General features: G+C 41.9%; 1 protein-coding gene across 2 annotated transcripts in view; it reads left to right on the top strand.

Moving 5' to 3' along the window:
- Window positions 1-15,877, top strand: part of NEBL (nebulette) — a 339,842-nt gene that overhangs the window by 109,257 nt on the left and 214,708 nt on the right. For both annotated transcript variants that reach the window (XM_065872791.1, XM_065872790.1), the window contains exon 3: window positions 15,638-15,722. In XM_065872791.1, the coding sequence (XP_065728863.1) occupies window positions 15,638-15,722 (85 nt within the window). The remainder of the gene's footprint in view (window positions 1-15,637; window positions 15,723-15,877) is intronic.

The following is a 15,877-nucleotide window of genomic DNA, read 5'->3' as shown; positions in this document are numbered from 1 at the left end:
AAGTGAAAAGATTATGTGAAAAAGAAATTCATATTTCTTTACAGCATTGATCCATGCATTGCTCATGAAGAAGCAGCAATATGATTGCTTTATGGTCTCCCAGTGTCATCGATAGGATTGCTCACAGTAGCCTAGCCTATACACTAATGAATGAACCATTATAAAATCTTTATGGCATACAGTGTTACAGTCATATCCGTAACACAGTATTGGAAACATCGTTACATTAAAAAAAAAAACAACTCACTTACCTGAGATGATAAGCTGATAAGCAGTTTCTCCACTTAGAGAGAGAGGCATACTGTATGGTACTGTAATTCTTTGAAAGCAAAGTGATAAAACAGTAAGAAAAGGCACACATTATTAATTTTATATTAAATATCACTTACCATATGCATATATAAGGATAGAACATTATCTACATATATTTTATGCATTCATGACATACCTAACTTTTAATTTTTTTGATATTCCTAGGCGACGTGGTTAGTCTATGAGTTTTTTCAAGTTGTTGCAAATCTCCAAAAATTTTCCAATATATTTATTGAAAAAAATATGTGTATAAGTGAACCTACGCTGTTCAAACTTGTGTTGTTCAAGAGTCAACTAAATGATTTTATGTATAAGCTGAAGGTTGGTAATAAGGGGCCATAACCTCAATTAGTATAACCTTTTAAAATTGTATTTTTTGTTTTTAGTAAAAGAAGTTTCTCTTTCACATAAAAAGTTCTCCTTTTTCTCCATGGCTTTTTCCATGTAGTCTGGATCTTCCCTCAGTTTTATTGGAAAGGGTAGCATTGTCTTTATTCTGTCTGCACAATGCTATTGTGGTATTGATGCCAGAGTATCTTTGTAAGCTTTTGATACAGGAAGCATCTGTAGCTTTAGAATGAAACTGGCAAATTATTCAGAGTCCAGAAAAGACAAGTGAACATAGAGGCTACAGTGGGGGTTTTGGGGTTTGGGGTAAGAGGAAAAATCAGTTATTTTATTTATTTATTTTTTTGCGGTACACGGGCCTCTCACTGTTGTGGCCTCACCCATTGCGGAGCACAGGCTCCGGACGCGCAGGCTCAGCGGCCATGGCTCACGGGCCCAGCCGCTCCGCGGCATGTGGGATCTTCCCAGACCGGGGGACGAACCTGTGTCCCCTGCATCGGCAGGCGGACTCTCAACCACTGCGCCACCAGGGAAGCCCGAAAAATCAGTTATTTTAAAAATAAATGATCAATAAGAGAATTAAGCCTAAATCACTTAATATTAGCCATTGAAATATTTTCAAATAATTAATAAGCACCATCATATTAAGTTGAACATCACTAATTTAGAATCTGAAAATTCAAATGAAAAGTCATTGAAGTTTTTTTTTTTATTGAGCAAAACATTCAAATTATTTTCCCTGTCTGAAATTTCTGGATCTCATGGGTAGGCAAAATCTAGTCTAAACCCAGAATTCTTTAATGTGTAACTATTTTTTTTTTTTTGTGGTACGCGGGCCTCTCACTGCTGTGGGCTGTCCCGTCGCGGAGCACAGGCTCCGGACGCGCAGGCTCAGCGGCCATGGCTCACGGGCCCAGCCGCTCCGCGGCATGTGGGATCTTCCCGGACCGGGGCACGAACCCGCGTCCCCTGCATCGGCAGGCGGACTCTCAACCACTGCGCCACCAGGGAAGCCCAATGTGTAACTTTTACTTCAGTCCAGTAGATTATTGTTTTGATTGGCATATTTATGATTTATAGTGACAAAATTTCACTAACAGTAGTTTGAACCAGCAGTTCTCAGGATCCCTTTAAACTCTTTAAGATTATTGAGGAAAAGTTTTTGTGTTTATTGATTGATATTTACCATTTTAGCAATTAAAAGCTTTATAATATTTACATTTATGCCTTAACTAAAGTTTTCTGTGCTTTGTTTATAGATTGATCCTACAAAATTAAATCTTATAAGAACAGCATTGAAAGTTAGGTTGTATAAATAAATCTACCTGGGAGAATAGATATATATGTGGTTTGGTTCAGTAAGAAGGAGCTATAAGTCCCAGTCCTGAAGTAAAGTGTACCAGAAATGTAACTTCAATTTCCTATAACGACTTAATTTCTCTTCAAGTCCTCATTCTGGTGGGGTGATGAAAACCCAATGTAAGTAGATGTAGGATTTCATCCCCCTTTCCCCAAGATTGTGGCTAAATTACTGGGGATTTGCTGCCAGGACCTTGGAGGAGGCCTTATCTTGACCTTATCACCTGGTTCTCAAGGCCAGGCTCACACAGATCACCCCTGAGATGTCTCTTGTTCCTTTGTCCACAGCCTTCTTGGTTCTAGTGGTTCTGTGTCCTGCGTGGAAGTACATACTAGGGCACTGTGGTCCCCGGACTCCATAGGCCACTGACTCTCGGGACTGCCAATGGCCCTTTCTGCCTGGACTTGGGGCTCTGAGCCAGGCCTAGGCCTGCAGTCCCCTCTCTCTATTCTCTTTATTCCCCTCCCCTCTTCATCTGAGTGATACTCTCTTAAGGGCACTTTCTCTGCGATTTTTTTTCCTCTCAAGGGCCAATCAGCATAGTCTCCTTAATGGTCTCAGGCATCAGGAGATACAAAAGCAAGGACTCGCCGGCCCTTTCTGCTTTCTTCCTTGTCATCCCCCAACGAGACTGTGAACTCTGGAAGGAGTCAGAGTGAGTGAGAGGTTGTGCAGATGGAAGAGGAAATACTGGGAGGAAAAAAATCAGTTGGCATTTCAAAAATCCTCCCTGGCCACATCAGCCTATGCCTTTAAACACCGCCAGCCAACAGAGTATAGCACACCTGGAGGTCCAGTGGGTCCTCGGATTTTTTTTATGGTTTTTAATTAATTTTTTTCTTGCTTTGCTTCTGTGAGTTCAGTGTTTTTCAAACTGCGAATTGGACCCATTCCTGGATTAGGACGTTGACTTAGTGGGCTGAGACCAGCATTAAAGAAAAAAAAAAGGAATCTACTGGAACAGAGTAGAAAAATGTTAGCGATCATCAGGCAGAACAGATGTCTATATTGTTTGGAAACTTCCATTTTATATACACTTTGTGTACTGGGCTGTGGGGTAAGATGCATTTCTTACTGTGGGCTCTAGTCAGAGCTTTAAAAGCACATTCTCAGCTGCCACTGAATTTGGTGTATCTTAAAATTTTTGTTCCTATGGAAAATGTCCTATTTTAATATTTAAAAAATATAGAGTGCATAGGTTGGAAACTTGAGTTGGCTTGACTGAAAATGTCATATTTTTGTCCTCATAGTTTGATACAGTATAAAACTATTTTCCTTCAAAATTTCAAAGCCATACTTTTGCCCATAAGACTGATGATACCTGCCTGGGTGACCACCTCTCCTGCCAGTGGAGTATGCTCTGAATGGGGAGTAAATGGAGAAGGGAAAGGGCCCAAGGAGCCAGCTGGTTTTCAGATAGCCTGGTGACCCTGCTGACATTTCCAGAGCCCCCTTATATCTGGTCAACAGTTTTGACTCTGTCCATTAACTATCAGCTAAGGTGTCTTTAATTTTTCCTCTCTACAGTCAGTGCTTTTAAACAACTAACATTGTCTCTCTCTCTCTCTCTGTATGTTTATATATGTATTTATTATATATGTGTTTATGTACATTTAAAAAGTATTTCCATTGGACTTTGGGTGGGAGGTGCTTGGCTTGCCACTTGAGTCAAACATATTGAAGCAAATATGTACAATTTTGAAGGTAATAACTGTATTCCTTTTAAAATAGAGCATTTCATTCAGACCTTTCACAAAGTCCCTCTTTTCTCCCTGTGCCGTTAACCTGCGATGGAAAAGGGTTCAAGCTGCACATCCTTCTCTTCATCCAAGGCACTGAACACAGCAGCAGTATAGGCCTATTGGGTTTTCGTTTACTGTATAATCAGTAGCCAGAAAAAAGTACATTTAAAGAAGAGTTGATCTGTTTTGTGGTTAGACTCTGCCTGAGGTACCCAGGAAAGGAATGTGACTTGCTTAGAGGGGGACAGGCAGGGCCACCGTAAGTAGTTGGTGATGTTGTCTACTATGAGTTCCTTTTCGCTAACCCACACTGGTCTAAAAGATGCTAATTTTGGTACCGTTTCCTTTGTTTTCCCCCAGTCTGCCTGTTCTGAAACCATATCAAATGAATTATTGTACACAGTTTGGCACTGAACAAATTGAAGTATGTTGAAGTCTTCCTCTGCTCCACCAGAATATATCGCTAATTGCATAGTGGAGGCCGATGGTTAAATAGCTTTTAGATTCTTGATATTACTTTCATAGCCTGTAAAGTTAGGAAGCAACTGATCTGCAAATTGTCAAATAAGTAGAGTCTGTGGAGGGCAAGGAGATTTTAGCCTGTGGTCCAGGATGTTTGGCGGTGGTTGCCTGGAGTGCTGTGTTGAGAAGAACGTTGGGTCTTTCCTGGACCCTTCAGGAGGAGTGGTGTGAATTACTGATGTCTGCCCTGAACGTGGGCGGTAACACATGGGCGAAGAAGTATAGACCAGTATGCCAGTGGTAGTGGCTCTTCTTCTTAGTTTCCCACAATTTATTTGATTTGATTTTTGGCCACACATTTTTCTGTGAGGCTATAACATTTTTACCCAAAATGCACAGCTGGGTATAATATTACATTTTTAGGTTTGCGTAGGTCTTTCTAAAAAACAGAATTATGCTTCCCCCTCTTTCTTTAGGCTTTAAATAGTTATTTTTACGGATACTGAGTATTTGCTATAGGTACTATGTTTATTATTATTTTTAGCAAAGGAAGATAATGTGATCTTTCTTGTGTTTCTAATGTTCCATTTTCCTAGGAACTTTGCTTTTAATATTTTTCAGACTGTGGTAATGCCTCAGATGCTTGAGCTCCAGATCTGCGTGCGTTGTCTTGGCTCTGGTCACCAGCACCTTTTGGTGGTTCCTGGGCCCGAATCACAGAGCTGCCCAGCCACACGTATGCCCCTGTTTATACATTCCCACGGTCAATGTTGGCAACAGCATCGGGCACAGACTCTCCTCTACCAGCTCATATTTTTCTTAAACAGCATCTGGTGTGTGTGTGTGTGTGTGTTTTAATTACTCACCTTTTACAGAGTAATAATTCAAAATCTAGGTGACACGTTCCAATAGCTGATAAGCATTTCATAGTGTGGTCGGTTTTCTGTGTAATCCCTTTGATCATGGCCTCTTTTGTAAACACACGATAGAGGTTACGATGGAGTCCCGCCGAGGAAGCAATTCAGAGGATGGCAAGTTTTTGACCCTTACAGGCAGAAAGAGAATTTGGTAAATCGTTAGGTTATTGACTGCCCTTTAGAGAGCCGGGGGTTTGCTTTCTGTACCTCCTTTCAGCTGGGCTTGTATTTCATGTACGGGAGGCCTACATTATCATAATCCATTTCTCGCTTTTATGTGATCTACCAGCGGCTCGCGTAAACCTCCTTTCTGAAGAGCACTCCCCATTTACTTGCTCTAATTCACCGTCTTCTTTTAAATCATAAAAATTGATGTTTTGCAACCAGTGGCATTATATGGGAGTTGTTTATGGAGGTGCTGCAGGGAAGATTAGTGGTAGAATTAAGAACGAGGTGACAGCTGGGGAGAGAAATCTATGAAGAGACATCACATCGGTGACATAGCAAGAGAGTGAAAGAAGCATGTTAAACTCGAAGAAACTGGGAGAATATATCATGAGTAAAATTATGTCTTCCGCTGACGTTGAATAGTGTTGATCATACACTAACAAATTTTTACTTAAGGAGTTATATTAGGTAGAAAATGCCCGGATTGACCCCAATGTGTAAAAGAGATATTATCTTAAAACGCTTCTACCCATTAGATGTTAATTTCCCTGACAGGGCTCACACTGGAATATTAGTAGAAATAACGTGGAATTGTTTTTACTCAGTGTTATCATCTAGGCCTTAAAACATTTGCTATGAGAATTTCCTAATTTATACAGTTTTACACATCTGAAAGGAGAACCAAAGTAGGGTGGTTTTTGCAAATTATTAATAGGTATGGAATTTCCCAGGAACTTTTATTCAAAGGAAAACTTCCAGGTTTTCTCCTTCTCTAACCTCATATGCCATTTCCCATTATTGCTCTTTAACAAACAAAAACCTTCCAATACAATGAACGTGAGTTTTAGGATATTCTTTTGGAGAAAGAAATATAAATGGAGACTAGGAATGTGAGCGCCTACATGCTTCGCCCTTGAAGAACCAGGTAAAGAAGCCCAGTGCGCGGCTTTGGGTATTCAGGCCCCGTGAGATTTCCAGGTGGGAAAGAAAATGGTAGGAGAAACTCCCTGATGTGTCTGGCAAAGTGTACTTAGGCAGCAAAAGCATTTACAAAGGAAGGCCCGTGGCAGTTTGGAGCTGGCTTCAGTTCAGATTTTTTCGGCCATGGAGGAGGTCTTCCTTAAACAAATCTGTTAACATTTTAGTTTTGGAGGGAGCACAGCACATTGTAGATGTAAATGTACCAGTTCCTATTTCTGTCTGAAGCAGCTCCATCTCACCGTCCCTGAGACCCCATCCCTTCATGAGTAGGTCTGATTTGATCTAGTCTTCAGAGCTGTGCCTGGCCTGTGTGTCCTCGTGCTGCATTTGTCCCTGTTGCTCCTTTGCCATTAGAAACTTTTCTGTGCAGAGCACGGGGCTCCTTGGGCCCCTCCTGCTGGATGCGTCTTCTTCATGGAGGTCTAGCAGTTGTTTCTCATGTTTAGTGTGTGATGGCAGATCCCAGCCTGGGTTGAAGTCTTTCTCTCTTTCTCTCTTCCCCTCCCTTCTCATCCTGTCTCTGTCCCCACCCCAGTTTCATGCTGTTTCCTTTTCTTACTACATCTGGGCTCCAAAGCAGCCAACCTCAGGGAAGCTCTAAACGATGGGGCAGGATACACGTATGAAGAGTTGATATTACAACTGAGACAGTTTTCATTTCTTTTCACGATTCTGCTGTCATTCCATAATGGCTCACGTTGGTATCCTGCTTTTTCCTGCCTTGGAGGCAGACTGGTGGTCCTCAGTCCACACTGGTGAGTCCTACCAGTGGTTCATGGCCGGGCCGGCTCTGAGACCCCTTTTGATTGGTGGGTGTCCATGATGTGCTGGTTATTAAATAGGTTGAATACTGCCCCGTGGAGAGACATTACTAGTGTTATTGGCACAAATTCCGTATTTCACGTTTGATATATTTATTCATTTTGTGTCTGTTTGCTTGACCTAGCGATACATGGGAGAGGGGTGTTGAAATCTCTCACCATATTGGTGAATATGCCAGTTTTCCCTGTCATCAGTGTTGCATGCATGTGCACACAATCTCTCTCTCTCTCTTTCTCCCTCTCTCCTTATATATATGTGTATACATATATACACACACACATATTTTTTAAAATCTACATTTAAGATGATGCTTTTTTGGTGACTTGAGCCTTCATCACTATATAGTGTCTCTATTCTTTTTTTTTTTGCGGTACGTGGGCCTCTCACTGGTGGGCTCTCCCGTTGCGGAGCACAGGCTCCGGACGCGCAGGCTCAGCGGCCATGGCTCACGGGCCCAGCCGCTCCGCGGCATGTGGGCTCCTCCCGGACCGGGGCATGAACCCGCGTCCCCTGCATCGGCAGGCGGACTCTCAACCACTGCGCCACCTTGGAAGCCCCTATAGTGTCTCTATTCTTAATAATGCCTTTACTCTAAAAGTATATTTTGTCTCATTTTAATATAGCTATTTTATAGTGGAGTTAAAAAATATGACTACATATTGATCTTTTAGCTAGCAGATGTAACCCATTTACATTTTTGTGATTATTGAATTGTTTCTCCCAACTGTTAAATTTCTATTTGTCTCGTTATTCTACGCTGCTTTTTGTTTCTATTCTCTTTCTTTTTTAAAATTTTATTGAGTTAGTTTTGGCAGTTTTAAAAAATTTGATTTTTCCATTTTATAGGATTTGAATTTATGTGTTATGTTTCCATTCTTTGTGGTTACCCTTAGAATTTTATCACATTTATTTAAGCACAGTTTAAAATTCAGTAATGTCTTAACCTTTCTCATGAAGAACAGAAGGACCTTAGAATGCTTTATTTTCATGCTACCTTCTCATTTTACTATCAGATGTTTTAGCTCTGTCTTTTTCCATACAATGTTGTGTGTATGTGGGTGTGTGTATGCGTATGCATGTGTGTGGTGCATTGCATTTAGCATTTTATTAGCTTACCATTCCTTTTTGCATTTCAGCTTGTCCTTCTGGAATTATTTTCTTTTTTGCTGCATTGCATCCTTTATAAGCAGCTTCATAGACGACCCTGGTGGTGGTAATCTCTCTCAGGGCCTGGTTATTTTAAAATGTTTTATTTTTCACTTTTTAAAGATAATTTTGAGTGATGTGAAACAATCATTATTGCTACAAAATGGAGTTGTTCTCATTTGGGAGATACTTAAAATTGTGTTCAAACCTTCTATCATCTCCCCACTATCCAATATAGTTATGATCTTGACCCTTGGGTAAAATTACTTCCTTGGGTAAAATCAGATCATAAAACGATGGTCCAAAGAAAAGTCATCAGGCCCTCACCTGACTCAGAAAGGCGGAACTGAAGAGTCAATTTAATAACGCGAGGTCAGAACTTTTGCCTTTTCAGTGTTCTTAAGAGATAAAGTTGCGTTGTCTTAAAGGAGATAATGTACTAAAAATGTTAATACAGTTCCTCTTTCATGAATGATAAGTTGGTAGGCAGAAGAGGGCCTAAGGTTCCCAAGACTGCCCCCAGGTTTGATGATTCTCTAGTCCTGCCTCCCGGGACTCAGCCTAGAGTCATACTTGTGACTATGATTTATTACGGCAAAAAGATACAAAGCAAAACCAGCAAAGGGAAAAGGCACATGGGGCAGAATCCAGAGGAAACTAGGCATGGGCTTCCAGAGTTCTCTCCCAGAAAGTCACGTGGGACACACTTAGCTCCCCCAGCAATGAGCTGTGACAACACGTGTCAGATGTTGCCAACCACTCAAGCTCGTTAAGAGACTCAGCTCCCAGGGTTCTTACCGGGGGGCTCTTCTGCCTGGCATGTACCCAAACTCCAGACTCCCGGAAGGACAGCGAGTGCTCTGCATCAACCTTATTGATTGTACATACAGCTTAGGCACAGTGCTCCACCCTTATCAACTAGGGATGCTGGGAACCCTCCCAGAATCCAAGTTCTTAGACACTAGCCAAGGGCCAACCTGGAAAGCTGGCTTTTCATAGATAGCATTTGGGCCTGCTCTATTTACTCTTTTCTGCACAGGGCCCATCAGTAAATAATGCTATAATAATAAATGCTTTTGACACCTGAGTTCTGTTCTCAGCTGTTCTAGTTTGAGTAGAACTGTAACAGTGGTCAGAGAAACAGAAAACTGGAGAGGGTGGGTAGACTTAAGTGCTGGAGAGGAGGAGACTCAGACAGGCATCACTGACCCACACTGTGGCTCAGGATTAGGGGGAGACGGCAGGCCATTTGACTTTGCCAGGCAGGGGAGAATGAAAAAAAAAGATCTCTGGTCTTTTTCTGGAAGATCTCTTGGAAAATCTTGAAACAGCTAGCGGTTGGAAACAGCTAGCAGTCTTAAACTTGGTGGCCTCTTATAATGTTAGCGATCTATTGTGTAGGGTCCCCAGCCTCAGCACTGCCGATATTTTGGAGTGGGGGCCGTCCTGTGCACTGCAGAATGTTAAGCAGCATCCCTGGCCTCTGCTCGCTAGATGCCGATAGCATCTGTCTCCTCACCACCTCGCCCAGTTGTGACAACCAAAAATGTCTCCTGGCATCGCCTGTTGCTAGCTATCCTCCAGGGACAGTGGTTGAGAACCATTGTATTACTACAGGGTTTACAATAAATAAATTCATAACGATCTTAGCTTTACATAGCTAAGTGGTTTGCTCATGTCTCACACTTAGAGTAGTTTTCCATTTGTAAAGCTCTTCCATGTGTTTCTAGCAAGAGGCTATATAGATGAAGGCAATGAGACACAGAGGGTAAGTCACTTTGCAGTAAAGCAAAGAGAAAGTAATAGTAGAAATAATAGTAATGATAACATTTTTTGTTATTAATAATAGATATTTCATTGAGTGCCTGATGAGCCAGACACTGAAATGCTTTACAGGTATTCATTTTGCAACAAGCGTAACAAGTGCTATCATTGTGTTGATTTTACGGATGAGGAAATTGAGGCCAGAGAGATTAAGAAACCTGCCAAAGACACACAGTAGGTGGAAAAGCCAGGTCCAGACCCAGGCCATTTGGCTCCAGTGCTCTCGTTACCCCTGGGCTCTGGATAAAAAGTGAGAGGTTCTGGATTCTTGCTCTTCTCTGATAGTGTTCTGTCTCATTACTATCTCTGTGGAGGTTGCCATTTGCTTATTACACTGCTTTCCTCGCTCCGCCCAGCTCTGGTCTCCTGGTTTACATACAACTTTTCCTATATTCTTGTCAACTGAATCTCACAGGGATGAAAAAATTGGGAAGCCCTCTTCTTGTGACCTAACTTTGCTGTTTCAGTTGTAGTCTTCTGTGATTATCTTGATTCTTTCTCTTTTTATTTATCTTTAATGTAGCATTTCATCGAAATCTGGATTTGTTGCAGCTGTCAGCCTAATCTTGACACATACGCTTCGTCCAATTCCTGCATATTTCAGCTAAGAGGCTTCTGTTTCTGATGCTTAAACATTTCACGATATTCTTCAGATCTTTCCACCACCTCCCAATGTGTTATTTGTCATAGTTCCATGATTATATTTTATTATCCAGGAAATATTTTAATGTACCAATTTATCCACCCCATCTTTTGGGTTTTTTTCTTTTTACTTTTTTCCTGATTCCTTTTCAACATGTGTTTTTTCATGCCCCCGTGCCTTATGCCCCAAGTTCTGTCCCCTAATATGGACAAGGAGAAAATGTCCTTCTTCCTCTAAGCCTAGTGAAGAAATCATCTTTCCTGGAGCTTTCTTTTCAAGACACTTATTTTAGGAAGTGTCTACACTTCTACAATCATTTAAATGCAGTATTTGTGTAGAGCTAGAATTAACTGTATGGTACCGTCAATTAGTTTGAAAATGCTTTGCTTCTCTGTGCCTGTGATCCCATGAGGGACCACTGAGCCCTCAGTTTATTTCTGGGTCTGTTTTTCTTTTATGGGTGGGGCAGTGAGTGGGTGGGAGTTGAGACTATGACTTCAGAGCAGAATATCGTCAGATTAGTTTAGATGGACATTGCTACGTGGACATGATGTTGAGAAATCCAGGATTTTCAGATGTGTCCAGTTTGGCAAAATTCATTAGGTTTCTCCAGATGTTGTAATTATTATTTTTTATGTAAATAGTGTGTGCTGCCATGTCTGTAATTACATTTACTACTTCTGTGTCTCATGGTTCCAACTCATGAGACGATTCCACTCTCTTTTGATTGTTAGGCACTTTTTCCCAAGACCCTATTCCCTTGAATTTTTTTTTTTTTTAATAAATTTATTTATTTATTTAATTTGGCTGCATTGGGTCTTTGTTGCTGCACGTGGGCTTTCTCTAGTTGCAGTGAGCGGGGGCTACTGTTGTGCGTGGGCTTCTCACTGCGATGGCTTCTCTTGTTGCGGAGCACGGGCTCTAGCCGTGCAGGCTTCAGTAGTTGTGGCTCGCGGACTCTAGGCGTGTGGGCTTCAGTAGTTGTGGCACGCGGGCTTAGTTGTTCTGCAACATGTGGGATCTTCCCGGACCAGGGCTCGAACCTATGTTCCCTGCATTGGCAGGCGGATTCTTAACCACTGCGCCACCAGGGAAGTCCTTCACTTGAATTTTGCTAGCTCTGAAGATAACTTTGGTCCCCAAAGCCTTAGGTTTTAATCCATTGTAGTGCTCATGACTCCTAGTAGTTTCAGATATGAATTCTTCCTTTCCTCGGCATTTTTTATTGTGGTTATTAATACTAAGTTGAATTTTTCTTCTGGATCAAAAATCTGGATAGTTCCTTCTTGTTATGCATCTTCAGAGAAAGTTATGTTACCCATTATTACAAAATCATTAAATTTTAGGATTGGGAAGGATATTGGAAAAAGTGCAAAGTATTAACAATCTGTTTATAGTCCTCAATATAATTGCTCAGCATGTAAGTAAGTTTGTTGCTTCGGCCGTCACGTGAGCAGAGTATGTCCTCTAAAAAGGAAGAAAGAAAGAAAAAAGCAGAAGCTTTTCAGTTTGTTTTTCTTTTCAGTGTAAAACTTTGTTCCAAATAGAACTTAGTATGGGTTCCCAATATCAAACGTGTTAAAGTGGTGTTTTATTTATATGCATGTATTTTGTAAGTTCAAATCTATCACCTTTTCTCATTATAAAATCAAATGGTGGGAATAGATTATTTTCATGAAATGATAACTTTAAAATGGGAGATATGAGTGGCAAGTGAGGTTTTGTTAGTATCCAAGTAGACATTATTTTTGCCTGGTGTGGGCCAAGTTCATGTACATACAGAGAAGCAATTGCAAATTGAATGTCCTGCCCCCCCACAACAGTTCAATTTTCCATCTTAGAATGCTGTTTAATTAAAAATTCTGTTTAATTTTTAAATTATGTTTACTTAAAAATTCTGTTTAATATTTAATTTATGCTTAATTTAAAATGTAATTTTTAGCTTTTAAACATAATTTTTCATTAAACGTAAATGGCAGGAGAAGGTTGTCCCCTCAAAGTCTGCCCCTGAACTGAGTTAACCTGCAAGTTAGTATAGTACAGTCTCAGTGGGTTAAACTTTCCGTAACATGTTTGAGAGTAGATTTTAATTACAGTTTCAAAAGTAGTTAAAATACATACATAACATTTTTGAATTAAACATTGTGGAAATCCTGAAAATCTCTGTGAAACTTTACTCCACAGAATGTATTTTGAAAGAAAAAAGTGCTAATTTGTTATTTTACCTTTAAAGTATACCAATACATACATAATGCCTACATTTTAAAGTCCAGTGAAGTTCAGCTTTCCAAGGTTGAGTTTCAAACATTCTGAAACACACTGAAGTTGTCTGTCCAGCTTCACCTGTCTGGAGCACAGTTCAGAAGTAGCCCCCAAGTAATCTATAAAAATATCGAATCACTGTGTTGTACACTTGAAAGTAATATAATGTTGTAAGTCCACTATACTTCAATAAATTAAAAAGAAAAAGAAGTAGCCCCCCATAGTGTGCGGCTGACACGAAGTCTATGACTTCAGGATACGGAGAGGGAGATACCTTGCCTATTACAACTTCCTCAGTTGAACCAGTAACTCTAGTTTTACCAACATTTCACTAAACTTGACTACTCTCTAGTTGCTTACCCTGGGATAGAAGAAGGAAACCAGAAGGGAAGAAGGCTGTGCAAGACCAACTGCTGTGTGTGAGAAATGATCTCTTTGCCAGTCCAACAGACATAAAAGCGCAAAGATCTCATGGGATTTAGGCCATCCCTAACTTTGTAAACGTTGAAAGCACTACTGCTTTGTTTCCTGATCTGATAATGTCTATTTAGATGACCCTGAGTTATCATGAAAAAATTTAAATCAGGTTTGTATCTGCTCTAAGAAGGCAAAAAAATTATGGTGAAATAGTGAGGCTTAGAGGACTGTTGAGAAACCACAGGAAGATTTGGAGGGTGGACATCACCAAGGAGAGGGGCCAGGGAGAAGGAAACAGGGAGTGGGGGCTCTTTGAGGGACGGCTCTGATTTCCACAGCTTTTGTGGTGATAGAGTCACAGCAGCCAGAGATGTACCCTCCGTGCCGGCTGGGCATGGAGAGCAGAGGCAGTCGCTGGTGTTCTTAACCACACATGGGAGTAGATGCCATCACTTCACCACCAGGAGGGTTTGTGTGTTTGCATATATGTCATTATGTATGATGTAATGCGGTGAAGCTTTCTGTAGCCTGACATGCACTGTGGTCGTATGGCTTCTTCTCTCCCCTCTTTCTCCTACCCTGCTCCCTCCCTCCCTCCTTCCCTCCCTTCTATTCTTCTTTCCACAAATATTTATTGAAGTCATATGAGCCAGATGCTGGTAGGTGCTGAATGTGCTCTGACAAGGGACAAGATAGCCTGTTCTTGCGGCCGCGGAACTTTCCTTGTACTGTGAGACAGAGATATGTCAATAGGGACATACAAATGAATACGAAAAAAATTATAATGGGACAGAAAGTACATTCTAGGACACATGTGCGAGACCAGAAAGGCTTCCTGGAGAAAGTGAAATCGAAGGCGAGACCTAAGAGATAAAGAGGAGTTAACCAGAGAAGTGGGGTGTTCCAGGCCAGGGAAAAGCATGCAGGGGAAGAGGTGGGAAGGAGAGGGGTGAACTTCTCAGCCAGAGTGTGGATGTGAGCGAGAAGTCTGCAGAAGGCTCATCGAGGGGGCCTTGGGGGACAGGAGGCTGGACTTTTCTCTTGGATCAATGGGAAGCCATGGAAAGGTTTTACTCAGCGGAGTCAGGTGATCAGGTTGGCATTGGGGAAACGTTGCTTTGCCAAGTTGGATTAGAAGGGCCAGACTGGCAAGTGTTGTAGTTATCTAAAAGATAAACGTGGCCTAAAATGAAAAAATGCAGTGGAGACGGAGAGAAGTAAATATAATCAAGACATGTTTAGGAGGTAAAATCAATAGACTTGGTGATGGACTGATTAGATGTGTGCGGAGTCAAGATTACTCCCAGGTTTCTGGTGTGGGCAACTGGGCAGTAATTAATGAAAGAGAATACACGGGGAAAAAATCGTTGTGGGATTGTGGTGGGATGATGGACTGTTGGATTTCAGACTGAATGTGTGGTGAATATGGGGTATGCACAAGTGGAAGTGCCAGTGGCTCTGAAATTCAGGAGGGAAAGCTGGGCTAGAGATGTAGATTTGGAAGTGATCAGCATGCATAGTGGGGGTACCCAGAGCTGTGGGAATGAGTGAGATCGCCCCGGCGATCACCCAGGCGGACGCTGAGGAGAGAAGAAAGCCTGTTAGAACCCTGAAGGAGGATAGGCAGAGAGGAGCCCCCAGGAGACAGAGGAGGAACAGCTAGAAGGGGAGAAGCTGGCCAGGAGCGTGTGGGGACAAAGACACCGAGGAAGAGGATGGAGGAGAGGCTAAGCAAGAGGAAGCCCAAAAGATGTCTGTTGGCTCCTCTGTGCTGCAGGAAGCCATTACAGCTTTAACCAGAGAAACGTCTGGCAACAGGAGCTAGAATGCATAGCATTGAGGAGAGAGCTGGAAGAGATGAGCAGAGACAGAGAGCTTAGTCCTCTTTGTAAGGAAGTTTGGCTGAAGGAGAGAACAGACTCTAGGACCTCATGCTAGAGTAGTGTGGGTGGAGGGAGGGATAGAAGTCGGGGGAGCCTTGAGTGCGCTTGGATGTTGACGGGATGTAGCTCTTAGAATAGAGAAGCGGAGGGTGAAATTTTGGGAGACAGTGGGGATAAGTGGGTCATAGAGGGTCATGAGAACGGAGGAGGGCTTGGGACCCAGAATAATTGGCTAAGAGGAGAGATACCTCTTCCACTGGGACAGAAGGGAAGCATGAAACAACTGGTGTTAAAGTATTGTTTTGTGCCACAGTAGTTTAATTATGTTCTTTAAAACAATCTCTCCACAGACACTACCCGAAGCAGTCCTTCACCACGGTGGCAGATACACCCGAAAATCTTCGCCTGAAACAGCAAAGTGAATTGCAGAGTCAGGTAATTCCTGAAAGGCCTATTTTCGTCACGTTCGTTCTAACTATTATTCACAAGGCCGCTCCTCGGTCATCGTACTGCTCATGCCGGGTCACCAGCCGGCGTGCAGACTGAAAGCGGGCCTGGGTGGGCAGTCCGGGCAGAAGTACTGAATGTCT

Source organism: Phocoena phocoena, chromosome 2 (assembly GCF_963924675.1).
Source record: "Phocoena phocoena chromosome 2, mPhoPho1.1, whole genome shotgun sequence".
Classification (NCBI taxonomy): domain Eukaryota; kingdom Metazoa; phylum Chordata; class Mammalia; order Artiodactyla; family Phocoenidae; genus Phocoena; species Phocoena phocoena.
This window is presented reverse-complemented; position numbering and strand designations above follow the sequence as displayed.